At 37.1% G+C, this 22718-nt stretch overlaps 1 protein-coding gene across 1 annotated transcript in view; it reads right to left on the minus strand.

Annotated features, from left to right (window-relative positions):
- Positions 1-22718, minus strand: part of TRHDE (thyrotropin releasing hormone degrading enzyme) — a 207013-nt gene that overhangs the window by 31468 nt on the left and 152827 nt on the right. Inside the window, exons 10-12 of the mRNA XM_065741352.1 lie at positions 16743-16831; positions 9533-9666; positions 9379-9434 (exon numbers count right to left, since the gene is read on the minus strand). Of these exons, the coding sequence (XP_065597424.1) occupies positions 9379-9434; positions 9533-9666; positions 16743-16831 (279 nt within the window). The remainder of the gene's footprint in view (positions 1-9378; positions 9435-9532; positions 9667-16742; positions 16832-22718) is intronic.

Raw genomic sequence — 22718 nt, forward strand, 5'->3', positions numbered from 1 at the left:
GATTTTGTAGGTGTGTCTGTCACTTAAATTAATTGATGAAATTTGAATATATTTTGGGAGCTGGTAGAGGTCATTTTCAGATGTCTGGGCTATTAGAAGTGTTATTTATTTTATATCACAGTGATTTTTGAGAGGGGCAGAATAAAAGAGCCCTTCTACTCCTGAAGTTGACAATGAGCATTGATACCTATGAAAGCATGTTTGAGAATATTAAGAATTGAATTTATTGTTACGGGCCAAACATTTTCATATCCTTCTTTCCTTCCTTGTTCTAATGTTTGCAATTTTTGTATGAATCAGACAAGTGAATTTTATGTTTAAAAACTAGGAACTTCATATGCAAAGTACAAAAGTGAGATCTTGAAAACAAGTATACAATCTGAATTTTGTTTGACAGAATATCTACACAGCTAGATATTATTTCTGTAAAAGCAATTCTCTATAAACATATTTATAATAAAAGAGTCTCTGAAATTCTTATAACCCCTCACCTATTCCCTTATCTTCATTTTACAGAGGGAAAACTGACACACAAACAGTTTAAGTGATTTTACCAAGGTCACCTAACAATTCCATAGCAAAAACAGCACCTGAGATTTTTCTAGTCTCTGTCCAGCGCATTACTCCTTACACAGTCTTTCCATTTACTGTTTTACTTAGAGGAAAACACAATTCTAGCCAAATATGATGAAGCCAAACTCATACAACATTAATTCTAAGAGTTACATTTTATTGAGAAAAGAGACCTTACTCTTCTACACAAGCTACCAATAAATGCTAGCATACATTTTCAAAACTTGTTTTATAAAATCACCAAATGATGACCAAAAAACTTGAAAGTACAATCTGCACTTTCAGTTCAGAAGTGTATCCTGGCAGCTATTTGGGTCTCTTCTGCCAAGCAGACAGAACATATATTGCCAAAGATCAAACCTCTTCCAGATGACAACAATCCTGGCACAGTGCAACTGGGTGAGCCCAGAAAGTAGCATAGTTTCTGAGCTCCAAACTGCAGGCAGAGCAGTCAGCCTAAGGTGGCAGATTTTTGTTTATACTGATGTTAGTCCTTTCTAGCTAGAAAAGTTAGTTCTAATTCATACTGCCTTTGTTGGTGCTGTTAAAAAGGGAAAGGACAGGATGTTTAGAGCAGTATTTCCAGCCTCCCCGCTGCAAGGAGCAGCAGGGTTTCTTGTGTACTGTTCTGGTCCTGCCAGACTCTCAGAAAGTAATGGCATATTAGAAGAAGAAGGCGAAAAAAGCTATTTATTGTAAAAGCAGAAGAAAAGGAGGTGGGGAAACAGTGAACACAGCTGCAGGAAAGAAAAAGGGCATTATAGATGTGAGCAGAGCAGAGGGAACAAACATAACTAAGAAGAGGACAACAGAACCCTCATAGAATGGCAGAAGTTGTGAGGATGGACAAAGACTTCCCCTGCATCACAAATACAAACATTTTATTTGCATTTTTCAGCCCCCTTTCCACCCAAAGTTTCTAAGAAGCCTTCAATGAGCTCTACTAGTGCCACCTTCCTTGTTTAACCTGAAACACCAAGCTGAGCACCAAGGTGTAATTAAGCACTGTTTAGATTAACCCTCCCAAGGCAGATTTTACAGACCGTTCCTCTCTCCTGACATCATGCAACAGTCCACAGCATCTGCACTGCAACATGAATACACCCATATCAAGATAATTTCAGTAAGCATCTTGAACAGACCAAGAGCGTGAGTTGAAAAAACAACAGGCTGACAGCCAGCAGCTAAAAATAGCTCTGGCACTCCTGTAAAACTACTGTCATGTTTTCCTGAAAGAGTTTGTTCTTGTCTTCTGCTAAGGATTGAGTTAACATAGGTTACAGGACAAAATTATTGCTATAATCATACAAGGAATAATCAATACATAGGCAAATTTTGTGGGAATGTGGATTAACAACATCCATTTCTACAGGACAGACTCATGTTACACCCAGACCTATCCACTGCACTAAACTCCCTACAGAGAACTGAGATCTACAGCTTCTCTTTTGTGCATTCCAAAGACTCTTATTCAACTTCTTCAGCTGCTCTCAATAGGTTTTTCTATTCTCCAGAATATGCTCTTGCAGCACCAGTGATTCCCTGAAATGTGTTGTACAATTTGCTGCACTGCTCTTATCTACACAAGAAAATCAGATGAGAGAGTGATACATAACTCCAATAACAGAACTGACTTTTGGAATGCTTACTGTCAAGAATCAGTTTGATTCTTTTTTTATGAACATATGTAAACATAAGCTGAAAAAAATATATCTCCATGTAGAGCAGATATCAAGGCTGTGATATGTCGATGAACATATGGGTTGATACACAGCATATGGAATGAATGACGGCTACCTTAAAATATTTGTGGCTTTCTATTTTCTCTAAGACAGGTACAACTGCTGTGGCTCATTGAAAAAGTATTTATGTCAAAGGAAAACCAAAAACTCTTGTAGGAAAACATATCTAAGTCAATTGCTCATGTGTAGAACCATCACTAAAATTTTCATGACAGTGAAAAGTTACTATGGTATCTTCTTAAATAATTTTAATAAGGCCTTATTTATTAAAATGCTAAGACTATATCACTATTAATTAAGCATGATGTAAACTGTCAATCTGATACTTGCTCCAGTAGCTAGTACTCAGAGGCACTAATTAAGGGAGCTACTTAACGTATCTGTTGTTTTTCTGTGTTGAATTACCACCAAATGGTATCAGAAGTAGTAATAAGAGCTGGAGTTTAACTGCACAGTTTATGCATTTAAATGAATTAAATATGATTGTTTATGAATGACTCAAGACAAACACGGTCAACAACCCTGGATATGGCTGCTGAAAATTGAAAAAATTTGAAGGATAGTACCTAGGCTAGATGAGAACTTCTATCTTTGTCGCTTACTTGTTATCTAGACCCAGAGATTTAAATGGTGCCTCAAATGCCTTGACATCATTACACTGGACAGGACTTTAACTAACACAGTCAAGTGTAAATCGGAACTAATTATCCTAGACATGCTGGAAGACTTACTACAAATGCCACCATAAATGAAATCTTCCACTGTGGAAAACTACAATGAACAACACTTCATTAATTTTGACAAGCTCATATTTAATAGAATCACAGAATATCTTGAATTGGAAGTGATCCATAAGGACCATCAAATTCAACTCCTAGTTCCTCACAGGACAACTCAACAATCAAACTCTGTGTCTGAAAGCATTGTCCAAAAGCACCTTGAATTCCAGCACTTTGGGCCGTGGCCACTGCCCTGGGCAACCTGTTCCAGTGCCCAACCACCATCTGATGAAGAACAAGGGTTCTTCCCTTACACACAACCTGACCATCCCCTAACAGAGCTCCATGCCATTCCCTCAGGTCCTTTCACTGTCACCAGAGAGCAAAACTCAGCACTGACCCTCCACATCAGTAGGACACCATGTGTCCTCCCCTCACTTCCCCTTCTCTGGGCTGAGCAAACCAAAGGACCTCAGCTACTCCTCACACATCCTGCTCTCCAGACCTTTCACCATCTTTGTAGCCCTCCTTTGGACACACTACAATAGTTTATGTCCTTTTTGTACAGGGGTGCCCAAACTGCACACAGTGCTCAAAGAAAGGCTGTAACAGTACAGTGTACAGAAGAACAATCACTTCCCTCTTCAAGAAAATATTTTTCCAAATTTTCAAAGAATTCTAATTTCATATGCTTTCATATGAATCAGAGCATACAAATTAGAGATTAAGTTACAGGATAACTACAGTCAGGATTTCCACTGGTCAGCAGTTGCTTCTATATAGTACTGCCGTACTGTTTTTCTGCATTTTACTTCTGGAACCAACCTCACAGTCAACTACCTCACCTGTTAAACACAAATGTGTGTCAGTGTAAAGAATCTGGATTTATTTACTAAAATTCAGGTTGATACTGTCCTTTCCCTTACTCTCAGACTTTTGGTTTTCTAGAGCTAGCAGAACTTAGAACTTGGAAAGAAGAAATTGATTAAAGGCAGGAAAACAACCACTGTAACTTGTTACCTACCCATACCAGGCTCCTGATTTTGGTCTGGTGAATGAGATTTGGAGAGGAACTTATACAAAAGTCAATTGAAAAGGGAAGCTGCTCTTTAGTTTACAGGTAATTGTGAAGGTGTGTTTCTTTGCCATTGCTTATTTCTGACAGAACTGTCTGTAGTTCTGAAGTCAACAGGAGGTTTTGCTGTCCTAAAAAGAACTCAGACTGGAAAGACAACAACTCCCTCACCTCATAAGCTGTGAAATAGGCACTACTGCAACACGGTCAGGTTGCTTCTTCCTCTGCCAGTAAGAACAGCTTTTCCTCACTTGTACTTATTTACCCATCCACTTACTCAAACTCTGAGTCAATGTCACACTGTTTGTCATCCCTCAGTTAAATAGATACTAGGTTTTGTTTTCCTCTGCTCTGTGTTGATTAAGGTCATACAGACCTTTTCTCCTCCTAATACTCAAAAAGGGCTCTCAGAACTGAATGCCAGGAAAAGAGATTTATATGGGCAGTGAAGCATCCCTGCAATTGAACAATTAGTTAATAACACCACTTCATGATTTTTCATGAATCCACTTAAGAAATACTGATAGGAAATACGCAAAATCTACCACCAAATTTTATCTTTGCCTTTTGTTAATGTGTAATCAATGAGTTTATTCTTAGAATATTCCATACTGTCACTAGGCAATTTGAACTGTCTGAAAAATCTGAGAATCCAAAGTACTACACAATCTCTTCAGTGGCAGAACAGGAGGCAAGATATTGATCAATAGCAGTGCAGACTGTCAGCATCAGAGCTTCATTCCTGAAAAACTGTCCAGCAAACCAAGTAGCTATCACCTTAACATGACTGTGATGGAAGCAGGAAAGAGGGGCATTAGATACACTTTGGGTTTCAAGAGACAATATAGGTGCCTTCTTCCAGACAGGAAGGAACAATATGTAAAATGAGAGTAAAATAGGTATCCACACTCACATCTGATCATCTGATTCAACACTGATTAGCACTGAATAAAAACAGATGTATTTCTTTGACATAACATTGGATTAATTCAACCAGTTTAATGAGTGTAAGTGAATATGAAGATTTAGAGCTCTGCAAATAAGAATTACGGGTGGCACAAGGCTACAGACATCAGGAGGGTAATTTATTCAATTCTGTTATTAAGTCGCTTTGAGAGGTCAAGTGCACATTTCTCTCCATTATCTGCCAATATAGTGAAGGATGATGAGCTCAGATTTACAGGTCTACCTTCGGGATGTCTAAAGTAAAGTGAGAAGCATCCCATCTCACATATTCACTGATCCCCTACTCCAAGAAATGAGAAAAACAGGCAACCTGACAGCATTAGTCACACTCTCAAGTAACTATAGGATCTTTCCTCCTATAACTCTGCTTATTACAGCTCTCTGAACTACTTTTGCTCAATCAAAGCTTGAGGAAATATACAGTTCCATTTTGTCTTCTCCTGGCAATCTCAGTCTAATATCAATACACCCAGCTCATTTAATGGAATCAACATCATTTCAAACTGTTCTGAAATCTCACACAAAACATCCCAAAAAGATAAAGGATCGTCAATGAGAAGGAGAGTGCTAAGGTTCTGTTCTAGCTCAAGAATTTTTGGCATATATTACCCTAAGTGATGTCGCTGCCAAAGCTACAGCACTCCAGATCCTCAGGGGGCATGTATGCACTACAGCTGAGAACAGAATTATGTTTAAAAATTTTGAAAAAAACAAACAAGTTTCTGAGAATTCAAGCACAGTGGGCAAGCTGTAGTTTTTCTTTATTGTTACCATTCATTTCAACTCTGCTTGATTGATTTTATGGCACCAAAATACACCAAGAAGAAAGAAGGAATACATTTACACAGAAAATGGGTAAAGGTTTAGGAAATTAAACTCACAGAACTTAAAATATTCCTTGAACTTCTCAATTCTTTTTTTTTTTTTTAATCGTTATGCTGGACAATAATAGGATAATAAACATTTTGGAGGAATAAAATCAAACACATCTTTTGAAAAAGAAAAAAAAAGTTGCTCCAAAATAAATTACATTTTTTCAGCTTTCTCCGGATTTCAATATGTTATTGATGATAAGAAATGTACATGTTTCAGAAGCAAAATCAGTTTGCATTAATAGTATATAGAAATACCACATTAGGACTTATCATAGTAGGACACTGGAAAATTAGAGTTGAACCTTTCTGCTGTGGAGTGGACATTATCTGTATCAAGTTCAACATCTTATTAGGGGTTACTTTAGAAATCTCTAAGTAGAGTCCATTTTAAAGAAATACAGTATTTAATACAGTAAAAAACCTGCTTGCATTGGAAATTGTTTTTAAAAAGATATGTGTAAATTTAAGAAGTTATATTTTCATTTATACCTTATTTTATAACTGAAAATAATATCCTTGGATTAATGTAAAAGTATAAGCTCTAGAGCTCTCTCCTCTCTCAAAATGTCTGTGTTTATAGAGGTAGACAAGAAGATAACATATCAGTACCACTAGGGACTACATCAGAGGACAGAATTAGCCTTAAAAACAGCAGTCTTCTCCAAAGTCAGGTCTAAACTGCCAATTACTACTACTGTGCCTGGTCAATAAGGTTACTCACCTTTTCGTATGTTGCAGTCAGAGACAATTGTCTGTGTTTAATCTCCCTATCACATAACATTATATGGAGAGGGAGAAATACACTCCGTGGATCAGACACTAGATTGAATCAGCACTGCATTCAGGTAACATCCGCAGCACTGCTCTGGTAAAAAGCAAAGGAACTTTCTACGTAGTGTCTTACAGCCAAGAGTAAAAAGGTAGGCTGCTCTTAGGCTAATTGTGGCCTTCTGAACATGGACTTTCTGAGGAAACTGAGAGTGTCTGTGTCAGTGTCTGTGTCAGGTAGTCCTCAGAGCTTGTTCTGGAACACTGCCTTGCATCTGACACAGCAAGGCCACTGCACTGTATTGTAGGACAGCTTATGACTCCCCACCTCTTGCCCCCGCAAGAACTTCCAGACATGCTTTTGTATCCCCAGAGTTGCTCTGCTATCAAGGAGTGTCCCAAAACAATCCTAACACTCAAGTGCCTCTCCAGTCCTGCACATGATAAAGGAGCAGAGCAAGGAGTAGGCCTGCCCCTGGTCTTTCTTTGTCTCAGAGAGGACGAATACAAAAAATACTGAAGTCTTCTTACAAAGCTATACCAGGTAGCTGGCTAGACAATAAGAGTATCTTAAGCATGATTATAATCAGTTGTGAGTTTGTTTGTTTGTTTTCTTTAGGAAAAGTGATAGATGAGTGAAGTAAAAAAAGATTAACAATACAGACGACATGCCATGTTTATCCAGATCCTAACTTACTGCTACTCTTTGATTATAGCCTATAAATTTACTAGTTGCAAACAAGCACATTTCTACATCTTTATTTCAACGAATTCTGTCACAGCAAGACTGGATTGTAACATATATATTCAAGGTAGACAGGAGTCTGTCCAAAAATTTAAAATAAGCAGGAATCTATCTGTGTATCCCTGTTAAAAGAGTATTACTGTTTAATTACAGATAAAAATGGGTAGACAGTGCAAATATTTAGCACAACTACCTGAGAAAAAAAAAGTGGATCCAATATTATCATTAAAGTGCTTTGGAAAGCGGATTGGGAATGAGCTTCTTATCCGTGTCTGTGTTTTTAGGTAGGAAAGATTCGCCAGATTATTCAGGCTGTGACTTCAATCAAGACCTTGTCTTCATGTTTCATGACGAAGACATTCTAGAGCACTGGCTTGGTACTCAGAATAAAAACCCCAACCTACAAGAATCAGCTTCAGAAACAGTTTTTCAGTAAAGTCACATCTAACTGCATTCACTTCATGGAAAAAGAAGAAAGCTACACACTGATTCTGTACAACCATAAATTACTTCAGCTTTATTAGACAAAATGCAGTTCTAAGTAGACAAATAAATAAATAATAATAAAAAAGCTGGTAGTGATTGTTACATTGCAGAGCACATATTAGTTTATCCAGTGGTCTACATATTTTAGAATATTCTGCAGTATTCTTCTAGCCAAGGAGTACATAGGTCACAGTCCACTGAAAACTGAAATGGTGACCTACTTCTAATCACACAGCAATGCCAATGAGAAGAAACTACAAGACAAGAACAAAAAGCGGTGCAAAAAGGAAAAGGGTGTTCATCTCCCTGTGATGCCTTCTTCTCTACTACATCATGAGACTGTTAAATAAGGGCTAATTGCTAGTTTATGTCATATATTCAGGCCAACACTGGCAGCAGGAACAGAGTGGTAGGGCACACAACTCCAAAGAAGCTGGAACACTGCAGAGCCATAATTTGTGTGACATTGTGCCTGAATCTCAAAAATCTCTGATGACCACTTCTATTGAAATGTACCTCCATCCTACCAATTCTTTCAAACCCCTGCTCAACTATGGCTATAAATACATGGGTAAACGTAAAATCCAGTAATATCAGGAATTCTTCTCACAAAGACTTTGACATGACAGTGTTTTATTGATGCAGTGTTCCCAGAGATCTCAAAAATCTCAGTTTGAAAAGTTCCTCTACTTTTCTCAATTTTTTCTCTTTGACTACCAACGTAATGAATGTTTTGACTTCTAAACAGTGATAATTCAATTGCCCCAGTTCATAAAGAAAGCATGAACCAGCACTGAGTGTGTTAATTTACACATCTTTAGTCATAATAAAACACAAAAAGCTGCATAAATTCCAGAAACAATCAACAAAACTCAGACTTTCCATTCCATGTGAAGAACATAATGTAGAAAAATAGTCTCTTTTAAGATATTACAAAAAAAGAAAGGTATTGGAAAAATGATATAACACCATAAGTCAGGGCAAAAAAACCTCCTGGAGCTTGAAGGTGCTTTCCAGCACAAATAAAATATAGAAAAAGGGGTCGGTCCCCTAGAAGAAAAAGAAAAAAAAAGAGGGAGGAGGCTTTAGGGAGAAAAAGAAGAAAAAAGAACTTATTCCTTGTTCATTTGAGAAAGTGGAAAGCGATTATTTACTTCCAAAGTGTTAAATTGAACTCGGTGCAAAATTGATCAGACCTCTCCAGACTGGGAAATACCCTACAGCAATTATTGATCAAGAGCAGTGAATGTGCTACAGACCTTGTTTATGCACTACACACACATACACATACAAAAAAAAAAAAAAGGAAAAGAACAAAAGTGTATTTAAAACATATTTAGCTTCAAAACACACTCTACTGCTGAGTTAGGGATTGCATGAGTTGTTGCAGGAATGTGTATGAAGATAGATTATCTTCAAGCAAACATACCTGGCTAGATTGAATGCATCATCGATCAAGCCTGCTCGATCGCTGACAGAGATAACCTATGAGGAGCAACCAGAAAAATGGAACCATTTACAGTGATAAAATAATGAAAGTTCACATATCAAAGCAGATTTTAGGGTCGAGAAGAAGAGCTTACCTCATGGTTCCTTGTCAGCTGATTAATCAGCAGCCTCCAATTTCTGATATCATAATTAACTCTGAAGTAGCCAGTCTGGTTGATGTTCCCCAGCAACCAACTTGCCTCTTCCAAAGCAGGAATTCTGTGGTGTTCTGGAAACAAACAAGAACATGGGAATGGAATTTAATGTTATCTTTAAAAATTCTGAAGACATATTTGTTAAATTCTGTACTTCTTTAAATACCCATAAGTTAGTACAATTGACTTACTAAGTTAGTAAGATAAAACAAAATCATTGGTGTTAGTAATTTTTTTTAATCAGTACTCATGCAGAGACACCAATTGAGGTTCATATAGAGACCCTCCAACCACAAAACTCTACAAGGGCTCCTTTTTATTGGCTACTAATATTTATCAAAGACATGCCCACTTAAATCTTGTACCCTGATGCTAACCATGCTACAGTAGCTTTGTACAGTTCTAGTAATTCAATGGATTTGCTACACAGAGAAGATGGAACTTGTGATTAAAAAAATAAAGTTCTTAACTATTTCTGCATGTAGTCAATGAATCTTTTGTTATTGGATTTTCCAGTTTTATAGTTTCTAGCTATGAACTACTGAGAGGCTCTCCCCTAGAACTGTACCAATTAACCTTGCATTATTAACCTGCTCTTCCTTTTTCCCCTCTTCTTAAGCTATCACCTAGTGATTGAAAGCATAACTTTATTCCAGTACTTTTACAAGCAGGAATGCAGCCATTCCATCACTATTTGCAGAACTAAAGATGCCAACAACAAAAGCACCCTGAATTCACATCACATGCTTCTTTCACTATGGGAAGAGTCATTATGGAGTGAAACATCAGACATCTATGTCTCTTGAATAATCTCTCAATTCAGTAAATTATTCTGATAATACCTGATTGTGAAACAACTCTAAAAATTTAGCAACACCTTTTTCTACTATCATAAAACTAGCATGCACACTCTTGACAAAAGGAACAGTCTTGTCATGAATTTAAAAAAAATAAAAAAGGCAAATTTGTTTTCAATGCAATTCCAAAAGGAAATTGTTTAGTATGCTTCAGTTCTTTGAAAGTAACAAATGGAAAAAGAAAAGTTTACAATACGGTCTTAACAATTCAAATACACTATCTTATACCTAGTCTTACTAAAGAAATGGATTTGTTTACAGCCTTTCTTGGAAAAAAAGTAATTTTGGAGGAAATAATAGATGATTAGAACTACAGATAAAAGTTACGGTTCTCTCTTGACTAAATAACTGTATCAAACAGAAATAGCTATGGTATAAAGGTGCAAAAAATGCAAAAAGCAACGAGAACCAATTCTAAAAACACCAAATTATATGTTTATCTTTACATCCATGGAGCTGTTTTATGCATGTGATAAAAGGCTGAAAGATTAAAAATGGAAGTCCTCTAGGTTGTTCTGACATCATTAAAATCTCCTCAAAATGCCCTGATTAGAAATATTATACCTAGAATAACTCAGTTGTTGCCTGCTCAGTTTAATTTGTTACTGTTTTAGGGTTTGTTTAACTGATTTGCACTAGCTCAGTCTAATTATGCAAATGATTGAAGAAAAAAAAATATCAGATTCTTGTTTTTCATTAAAATATTGACTACATCCACTTAGTTATCTTAGATAAAGTACCAAAACACTCTTTATGTGCTGAAATAAGACTAGTTGAAACAAAAAACTGAACTAAGTCATAGAATGGCTTGAGTTGGAAGGGACCTTAAATCTCTTCTACATTCAACCCCTGTACAACCTCCCACTAACCCAGGTTGCTTGAAGTCCCATCCAGCCTGGCCCTGGTTGGCATCCTACAACTCTGTGTGATCACCAGCCTTGAAAAGGGCAAGCAGGGTTAGGTGGAAGAGACATGGCTGGCTAAGACTAAAAGGTACAGGGAAACTAAACTGTATGAGGACCTGTACCAGTTTACTAATGGGATATGCCAAGCTCCAGCCTTCCAGAAGTAACACGGCATCTAAATCCAAACTGTACACATATGGTTCTCCAGCTCAGAATTTATAACCCATGGCCCTGCAGACTCCTGGTTTCCAGAGTACAAAGTGTATAAATGCTAAGCTGCTACTGCAACAATCTGATTTGATGTCTTCCCTTTCTCAGAGGTTTGAACACTGGGCTGCAGCTCAGGTCTAAAAAAACCCAACTCTCTAAGACTGTTCTACTGAGGTTGTTCTTCTACTTAAATACACTGAATACTGGACCTGAAATCAGAATCACCAGCTGCTCATGTCCAGCCTCCTCACAAAAGACTCAAATCCTGGTTCCTGGTTAGATTTGTATAAGATTCAATTACTTTATACAAAGAAAAACATATGTAGAAATTCTGTAAAAAATTGTAACAATTTACACCATAGTGCTAAAAGTACTTCCTTTAAAGGACTTGTTTCAAATACCTGCTATAAAGCAGAGAGAGGAAAAGGAATTTGAATCTGGATCTACCCCCACTCTATTTATTATACGCAGAATGGTGCTGTGAATAGTCTATTACTGTTAAATCTCAGCTATGTCTTGAATCAAACTATTGGATTTCTTAAAAGCAACAGCAGAAATATTCACTTCTTTACCTTGGAGAGGCTGCTGAGGGATACAAAAACTTTTAGACTTTCCCTGGGTCTTCAGGGGTGTACTGTATTGCAGAGTTAAGAGGAGACTGCTCTAACATGGCAGAAATTCATCCTGTGCTAGTGTTGTGCTGCTTTCTGTCCAAGTTCTTCTACCACAAACTAGCCTTTAAATGCCACCACAGCTGAAAAGAGCTACTTGTAACTGGATAATCCTTGCACCTCCCTGACACCTAAAAACCCATCAAATGGGCTATGAGTGCACAATAATCCATTCTGGGTAAAAAGAAAAATAAACAAACAAACACAAAATATAGAATTTTCAAGATCAGATGAAATACAAAAACCACGTACTTATATTTCTTCTCATTGAGTGTGTGCATTGTTTTGCACTCTGCTGTGAGGAAATTACTTCTGCTTTAATACAGTACTGAATGATACTTGCCAGTCAAACATGAAAACTTTAAAATAAACTATCTTATAAATAACAGCTTGGAACTCCTCCAACACATACTGCTTTAATGGAGAATGGTATCATTTCAGAACCTGATGGCATTATTGCTGTTTTGGTCAGTTTAAATCCAACCATTACCACTTGCTATTATTTTTTGATAAGACCATTCAAGTGTCTCAAGTCTTACCCCCCAGAAATATGGGACAAATATCATTCATGCCTTTCCACTTCATGTAAGCAAGTAGTTATTTTAAGGGACTGTAGGATGCATGTACTTCACATAGTTCTATATAATTTACTGGAATTTGATGTTTCAATCTGCCAATCCTCATGCCTTCTTATAAAAAAAAAAATCTTTCTTTTGCTGATTACAGCACAGAAAACTTCTATACACCTGGGCAATTTCTCCATTTATCACAAACACATTTATTAGTTTCCCATTTAAAGTATCACTGTTAGGGAAAAGGTAGTCATTCAGTGTTAAACCCTATATTAAACCATTCATGACATTCTAGATAGTGACAAAGATTTCATTTGGGAAGAAATCTATTTTTGATGGCTTTAGTTCACCTTTTAAAATTTAATCTTAAATATATATACAGTATTTCAGTTTAAAGGGATTTGTTTTTAATCTTCTTCCATCAAAAAGTGTTTTCCCATGGCCATGTTTTGCGTGGATACCTCAGAAAACAGCACTGCTCTGAAACTTGCATTTTTGACTGATATGTGCATGAGATATTTAGACAGAAATAGTTAATTCTTACAATATTAGTTTTGAAATTAAAAAAAAATTGGTTAGGGTATGATTCTAATTTTTTCTGCTCTGGAAGTGTGAGACAGTGCTCCAGTGGGTGTTAACTTCAAGTTTGAGTTCTCACAGCACTCCAGCAACTTCCACTCCATTAAGAGCAGCAGGCGTGATGGAAGCCTGCTTCTTCAAACAGCAACACGAGGCAGCTCCGGGTGAAGGGCACCCTTCTGCAAGAAACTACTCCTGTGCTGACAAGAGCGTGGGCTAAACACTACCACTTCAACTGTTTAGACTTACAGTTGTTATTTTCTTTTAACTTTTCATTTTATATAACCCTTAGCACACTAGGAAATTGGTTTGTGCTGGTAGAATCACTATTGATGGAGCTGACTCCATTTTCTTGTAAAAATAGCTACACAAGAATAACACAATTTCATGCCAAGAACAGCAAGTGAAATTTTTCTGAGAAAATGTTCCATAAGGAATTTCATCACAATAACTTTATTTTATGTGTGAAGATACTGATACTAACTAAATTCTGCAAAACTTTTGGCAGAATTCATACAGAGGTTCATAGAGGATTCAACTTTTATTGGACAGAGAAGGCAAACAAGATGAGAATGTTCTTTCCATCTCAATTGCGACATTGCCTCAGTTCAATGTAGAAAAGAATATTTTAGTATACCAAACTTTATAGTAAATGGATTCTATCAGCAAATATGATCATGTTGTTTCACACAGTCTTACCTCAGACTATCCTTTCAATTTTTAACATTCCTATATAGTGGAACAGCTAACATCTAAGGCAGTGTTACAAAAGTGTAAGGAGCAGACTCCTGTTAGGATCTTCATTGTGATAAAGGGGGTAAAAGTTAGGATAAAGGGATTAATTTTTTCCTCATCCTGTCAAAGTTGAGCAAGGGTTGTAGGTAAGTTGATACTAGCTTATTGGAAGGTAAGAGTCCTGCTTAACGATCTTTCCCCTAGCTGCTGGCAATCCTGCACAGATAATCAGAGGAGTGTGAATGACTCATTTTACCAGAGGCAGAGAGGTCCATCAGAGAACTGCCTCCCTTGGACATTACAAATGAATCAAGGTACAGGAGGTGAGAATGGAAATTTTAGACAGTTCAGCAGCATCTCCTGAGTCTTATTTCCTAGCTGGAACCTGACTGCCAAAGCACTGATGGCCAGGAAACAGCAAGTAGTCCTTAGTCCACAGCTTTGCTTTCCTAATTGAAATGGATGCTAGCTAAGCCTCCTCACTTAAGACCACTGTCTATGCTTCTCTTGGATATGCAGAAATGTAATGGGTGGAACTGTTCTTTCACAGTTAGTACTCTTTCAAAAAAAAAACGTCCTGAATCTTTCCTTGATCCTGCAATGCAGTTGTCTTGCGGTGACAAGATCAAAGCTGATTCTTGATTTTTTACCTAATGTACATTATTACAGAGAACAGGAAAGAGGGCACTTACTTAGGGGAAACAGAAAAAGGCCCTAGATCTATGATAAGAAGTTCGTGTTGAGAAATTCTCCAAGTGAATTAGACAACAATAAATATAAGCAAGAGAACAACATCCTTGCTATACTCATAAGTTTACAGTCTCATTTTATATGAGACATAGCAAGTAAGGGAGAAAGTAACAACAAAAAACACAGGTAACAGCAAGAGATCACAATGGCATTGACCTGCTACACTGGAAACTGATGACTTAGAAAGTCTCCTCCTTAATTTCTATATAGCAGCCACACCAAAATGATTGCTCTCACTGGTCATCATTCTAATTGTTGATTTTTTTGAAGGCATTCCAATGGGAGTAAGTAGATCTTAAAAGAGTGGGTAGAGATTTTATGATCTTGTTCCTTCACAGCACTTCGAAAACAAAAGGCAACTGTGCGGATAATAGTGATATACTGAATTTTCAAGGCAGGAGTAAAGGGAAAGAGGCATCAAGGAGGCATCAAAAAGGAATCAAGGAGTCATCAGGAGTACAGTCTAACGAGATGAGTTGAGAAGATCAACCCTCTTTGAAGTCAATGGGAATCTTTCTATTAAATTCAATGAGAGTTCAGTCAAGTCCTAAAGGACAAGAATGGAACAGGTCACTAAGGTAGACTGTGAAAGTTCAAAGACGTTTTCAAGTATTCCTTGGGTGTTCATATAAAGAAGTATGGCCAATGCAATATACTTCTACAAAGCAGAACAGCGTCTAAGTATACTTTAACTAGAGAACGTTTCCCAGTTAAGAAAAGCAGCCTGGACCCAGACACATTTCTAGACCATTACATCAAACATGATACATTCGGATGGGCTGCAAGTGGTCAGGTCAAAGAAACACATACTTTATACCACTAGAAAATTGATTTATTCAGATTTTTATCAATCTTACACCATTCATTTCTGCTTCTGTTTGTTGCTAAGCACTATGTGACTACTACCTTTTGATGACTTTAAAAGGGAAAAAGGAAAAACACAGCCACACACAGGTTTGACTCATTCCTCCCTCCAGTTAGATATCTGTTGGAGGGAAAGCTTTACACCCTTCTAATTTTATAAGGAGGAGTATGTTCACCCTTTAGAATTCATGTGTCATGGGAACATATGGCTATTTCTTTTCCCATGCTTATCATACTCATTTTACTTAAGTTTCCACATTTGTTTCCTTATACATTCCAGTTCCAATCCAAAACTGTCAGCTGATGTAGCTGCTAAGGAAATAGAGAAATATTTCATGAAATTTTTACAGTGGGATTCCTTTTCTTAGATGACAAAAAAGAAACACTGGTACCCAGCCCTAGCTGTTCTCAGGACAGTAACCATTATGATCGTGTAAGAATAGAGAAGGGAGAGAATAAGCGGTAAGCAGAATAAGGCAATTTCAAGATCCAGTACGTGGTTATTTAATAAGAATACAAAACATTTTGGCAGATCAATATAGAAATTTTTTAGTGATAGTAACTATTTCTTAGCCCTGGTTCAGTCCATGGATTGGAGTTACAAAATGACAGAATTGTAAATATTTTGCATTCACTAAGTCATACTCATCAGATGCTTTGCTACGAAAACATTATATTTAACTGTCACAAATCAATAAATTGAATTGCATTCGTCAATAATTTGATACGTATTGCTAAATACAAAATATTTAGCATTGAAGTTCACATTTCTATGTAAAAACTTTGCACTATACTGTCTAATATCTGTGATAATATAAATCTTGCTTGCTGCTTATTCTTCATTCTTCCTCCCTCCCTTCCCAATACTTCCTTAGTAATTCATTTCACGCAGCTAAAATTGGGTGCAGAGCAACTGAACAATTATCTAGGATCAATTCCAAAGAAACAGTTGAGGAAAACACAAGTATGCTTTATGAGATTCCACTGGGAGGAAAGTTTAGTTTTACCTGATTTGTTAGACACCCATATAATTGCCTCTGATGAGATGTGGCTCGTATTTCCTACTGCAATTGTTAATGGAATCTGCCACAAGTAGCTGCAAGACAAAGGAGGGGGAATCTAAGAACAAAAATACTGAACTGATTCTTCTCACAGCAATCAGGGATCATGTCAAAGAAATCAAAACACAATTTCAGTAGCAGTGTAAAGATGTGGATTCTAACAAGTTATTTTGATTTTGAAATGCATTTGCTATTAGCAGTAAAACAATGAAAAAGTCATTCTTTTTTTTTTCTTTTAAAGGTATTTTACATTTTTCACACACTATCATTATATGAGGACTTTTTTGCAAGGCTTTCCTAATTTAACAAAAGACTTCACAGAAGAGGAAATAATGATATCCTATAGAATGAAGAAACCTTGTTATACTTGTTTAGAAAGAGAGAACTTCCAGATAAAACATCCTCGGATTTATAGGGACTTCAAAGTTTAAAAATAACATATATATTTAGCAATTTCTTAAATAGCTATGATGGGCATTCATAGCTGCTGGTTTATAAAAAAATAAACACAATTGATTCTTTGCTTCTGTGCACTGTTTGTTATCACTGATATGTTTGCAAGCTGGACAAAACATGCTAAATGTGGATTTGGAGATAAGCTGGTATAATCACAACCACAACTTCCATCCAGGGTATCAATTTTTTTCTCATTTGGAATAAATGTTATAATTTACCTTTTTTATAACATATTTATCTCAACAAACAGAAATTGACTGCAAGCAGTCAATCTTTTAAGGCTGATGGAAAAGAGGAACTCTTGCGTGTCTTCATCATTATCTCTGCTCCCGAACTACTGTGAAAGAACAAACACCTCCCTTACAGGGCTGCTTTGTCATTTGGTATACTGAAGGAAGACACTCAGTAATGGTTTGTATGATCCCTGTATCCAGGGAGTACATCTGCATTAGTAAGGCAGCACAGCAAGAAAATCATTCCAACTCAGATATCACTGTAGATTACTGCTTAGATACCAAATAAGTATATCACTTTAGCTTGACAATTATAATGTTGCAAAGACGAATGTGGGCAAGTTCTTAATGACTACATCAGCTTCTCTCTTGCCATTGCTGCAGATAGCCTACGGTAGCTAAAAAGTTGGGTTTGCTCACATCTGCTTCATTGAACTGTAAGCACTACCCAACTTTGCCATAATCAGAGCCAGAGTGCACTGGTCTCCAAGGATTGTGCCTCAAAGTACACCTGTTCATGGAAATGAAATGGGTCATTCAACATGAAACACTGAGCTCCTTCTGTGCAGATTCAAAGAGAAACAATAGACTACTACAACAACTGCTATTCTCTCCCAAATTTCATCAATAGCACAAGGATTATTCACTTGTGTTATTTCAAAGGCCAGAATCAGCATGAACTGTCATATATGGGTAACTGCACACTTCATGTGCACACCCTGAGAGCAGCTTTGTTCTGGGAGGTTTGGCTGTCAGATGTTGCGGTCAACGTCTTTTCCAGCCTGGTGTCATCTCCTTGGATCTGTCCAGTGACCTGGACTCCAGGATGAGCCTGGATGCCACTCCATGCCTGTCCTGCAGCCTTGCTGAGGTCCTGGTTCCCAAAGCCTTCACAAAGAGACAACCCTTACTGTGCCCTGATGCCTGACTCCTCATGCATAGGGTTTTGCAGCACGCAAAACTGGACTGTATATGTTGAGAAGCAGTTTTCAGTACAGCAGTGATTCAGCAGAGAGGGGAAGAAACATTTGGAAAACTGCACAGCTGAAAGAGATCTGAGTGACACAGGAAAGAAAAGATGGCATTTATTGCCATATGGGAGAAGAAAAAAGTTTCAAGTGATTCTGGGTTGTCTGAATATAAGTATCATGACACACTGGGAAAAGTAATAGATTGACTGATGCACCAAAGATGCTCTTTATGTAAGCACATCCTCTGGCAGATACTTCCTGGATAATTAAGCTGTGGCATCTGAAGATGCTATTGCCCACCCATCTCTTCTGCCAGAGATTATCAACTTCTATAGCAGAGCCAGCAGAAAAGGATGTCCATGGGTACATTCACTTCTCCAGTTCTCGATCTAGGGTCTTCATATAAAGTTAGCTTCATTGTTGGCCTAATATTTTGGACTCAGAACTGGACTAATAAAGCAAAAAACATACTCTGTTCTGATGCTTCTGTTACAGTAGTAATAGCTTCTGGGTTCAATAAGTGAAGGCAGTCAGAAGATGCTGTAAACTGTTGTAGTGGAGAATATGCACTACTCTCTTAAGCAGTTTATACCTTACTAGACACCTATATTATATTAAGAGTCCGTCTTTCCCAGAAGTATTTTAGGAAATACATCATCTTTAAAAGTACACAGAGTTCTCAACAGTTAGGTTTCCAGAATGAAAAAGATACTGACAGACTACGATCAAGAAAAATGAGGCAAGATTAAGCACAAAGCCAATAAATTGTTTGAAAGAAAAGAACTTTGGAATATGAGGAATTTGAAAGAACTGCATTTGCATGGTATTTTTATGACTCTTGAGATAAAACATACTGAAAAATTGTATACTACCAAATAAAAGATACTGAGAATTGCCTACATTGCTGATTTAAACACATATAAATATATACTGATACATGTGTATGAGTATATACACCGAAACTCATTATTTTTGAGAAGGAACATAATAAAAAAATATTTTTTGCACACTGTGGTAACTATGCAAAGAAGAATTTTAAACTACCTTAGACTACTGCGTTACCTCCAATTAAGGAAACTCCCAGAGAAATCTCTGGAAAGAGATTTTGCTATGGAACTGGTGTCATGCAAGCCACACGTTCTCAGAAAATGTGTGGAATTGGTTGGAAAGAATAGTGTTGGTAGATTTAACTTTTATATGCACCTCATCAAGATCTGGGAGCTCCTAATATTCTTGACACTCCCCAGAACATCCAAATCTCATCTTCTTAGTTACTGATTTAGCAGGGGAACCATAGATTTCCTTTCAATGGATCTCTCCAGGAGCCCATTTTTCCCTCCTGTAGTGCTGCTCTTCCCTGCATTTACCTTTTTTTTTCCTTCCATTCATATTCACTCCCAGAGAAACGTCTGCTGCTACAGAACAAGTCTCAACAAACTGTTTTATTTATATGTAACAGAGATGCATCTGGCTCATCTGTCAAGTATTCTTGTTAGGATAGCTTCTATATGCCATCTCTGAAGGATCTGTGTGGACTATTTTCTCCATACTTGGAAAAAGAATATTTTTTGCAGATTTACATTGGTATTCTTCTAATTTAAAGAGGGAAGAGGTCCATTCACCTCTTCTCATGGTTTGACTGGGAGTAGTAAACATCTTTTGATTCTGTCACATTCTGGGAGCACCACCAGTGTCCTCTATGTAGATATGAGAGCTGGTCTAAAAGTAATGCCTCCTATTTTAGTACATTGGACCACGACATCAGAGGCAGACATCAGATATGGCAGCAGAGGGGCAATCTGACAGAATGGAGTCTAACATGGAAGTATGTATCGAGCAAAGGTGTGTAATTGAATTCCTCTGTGAGGAAAAAATTGCACTCACCAGCATTCACTGTTACTTCTGAACATTTATGGAAGCCAAACAGTGAAAGTGAGCACAGTGAGGTGGTGGGAGGTACATTTAAGCAGTGACAACAGCAGTGTGAAAGACAAGCCACATTCTGGACAGCTATGCATATTTTTATGAGTGCAGCATGCAGGCTACTGATCACTGATGGTGAAAATGCATTGATAATGGTAGTGGCTATGTTTAAAAAATTGTGCTTTGTCACTGAGAATGTGTTCCATCAAACAGTTTCATTTTGCTCTATGTATCTGTTGTAGTTTCTATATAAAAAAAAATAGAAGGCATTACTTTAAGAGTAACTTACATATCTGACCGGGGAAAAAAAGATCAGTGTTCTCCATTTTGCTGCCTGCTCTGATAAGAATCCAGTCTTGATGTAGTGGGATTGAAAAAATCCATGTGGTCTTCCTAGCCTCAAAAGTACATCTGTAAGAATTGGATGTCTGTCAAAGTAGCACAGAGTCCCTGGGTGACATGAAGTTAAGAAATGATGCATTCAAACTGCCTGAGATATTGCACGGCTTCAGAGACATCTGTATATAATGTTCCTCAGGATACAAAGAGGATTGCCCTAACAGGGAACTCAGTGCAGATCTCCTAAATTTTGAGGAGTTAAGGGCTATTTCAGAAAATTAAGGAATTACTTCTAAGGGTGAAGGAGGCATTTTAAATTCTAATAGATACGGTCTATGAATTACGTTGTACATAATACTATTCAGCTATATATAAAGAGATGAAGGAGAGGGGAATGGTGTTAAAAGGCAGTATAAAGCTCGACATGGGATAACGATCACAATTAAAGGGAAAACATTGGTGTCTTTTATATTTTTGATGTATCATATCAATACATAACATCAAAGCATGTTAGTAATTTGTAAGTATTTTCATTAAGCTTACACAGTAATTCTGGGCAACTTGCTTCATTTAGCAATACAATCTTGCAGCTGCCAAGATGTACTTAATGTCAGAGGCTAAATAATTATGCGCTGCTTGGATTACAATAGCTTTCTTTTTTTTCTTTAGCTTTACATTGTGACAATATAGCCTGTACTGAGGTATCTTACCTGCATCAGAAAATGACCATATTTGTGACAAGTTATTGCTTATACCTCAACTTCCAACAGGTGAGAACTGCAATTCCTTTGCAGGTAAATTCTGAGTCCATGAAATATTAAGCAATCATGTTTCACACTCCTTCCTGTGATAACTGGCAGATTTTGATTTTCAGTAGAACATTTAGCTGGCTTCTTTGTAAGGAGTCATGCAAAGCTTAAAAGGGGCAGTAGTTCATTTCATCAGCCAACAAAACAAAGATCCTAGGTCATTAAAGAGGAAAATAGAAGGTTCCTGGAGTTTCAGATTTTACACATCTCTTCAACTACTTTTCCACTTTGACAAACGATTTTGCGGAGATGTAAACCCAGTATGTTTTCAAGAGACATCTTCCCAGTAGCAGGTCTCCACCCACTGCCTGTAACGAATGCTGCGTTTTTCTGATGACATTTCTCCTGCTTCCCCCAGACTCAAAGCTAATCACAGAAGTTCAGTTGCTCCTAGTCATTACTCACAGAAAAACAATAAAGGTATCCACTCAATATTCAGAAGCTTATTGTGACGGGCTGTATTATAAACTGTATACAAGTAATATGATTGCTATACATAAGCAGAACTTTGTATGATCTAAAATACTACCAGAGAGTTTAACTAACCTGTTTTTTGAGTTGGAGAGAAAGTGAACAATCACATCTTTCTTTATAACAGACTTCTACTCCCTAAAGCTATCTTCTTCTCTGGGTTAAATATTCCAGATTAAAGTCTATGGACCATCCATATCACCTGTGGATGATCCTGCCCATGTAAGAGGCAGCACAAAGTCAAAGTACCTCAGGGCTCCTCCAGTGGCACCAGTTACCTGTGCAAATAACTGAACTGGCCTCACCATCTGCTCAGTGTTGATAACTACACCTTCCACAACTAAATGTGAGTTTTCCTGAAAATGGCAAATTTTCAAAACAAAGCATTTAAGGAGAAAAAGAAGTCTTCAACATATATTTTCAATGATAACATTTAAAATAGACATCGCTCAAATGTAACTACTGTTTTAAATAAAAAATTCCAATTTGCTGATTCAAAATCTTGGTTTGAAATACATCAAAGAGGAAGATAAAATAAAACTGAAGTGTAAGGTACTGACATTACAGAATTGAAATGAATGTTCTAAACCATTTCTTTCCCTCAATCTTTGCTTTGATATTTGTCCTTATTCAATAGAGAGAAATGTTTTGATATGTTGAAAATTTCTGTGGGATGGGAATCCATTTCTCACTCATCTACAACACTAACCAATCTTTGTA

This window comes from Cyrtonyx montezumae, unplaced genomic scaffold (assembly GCF_038088225.1).
Source record: "Cyrtonyx montezumae isolate F1298 unplaced genomic scaffold, pur_monq_1.0 scaffold_3, whole genome shotgun sequence".
In the NCBI taxonomy this organism is placed as follows: Eukaryota; Metazoa; Chordata; class Aves; order Galliformes; family Odontophoridae; genus Cyrtonyx; species Cyrtonyx montezumae.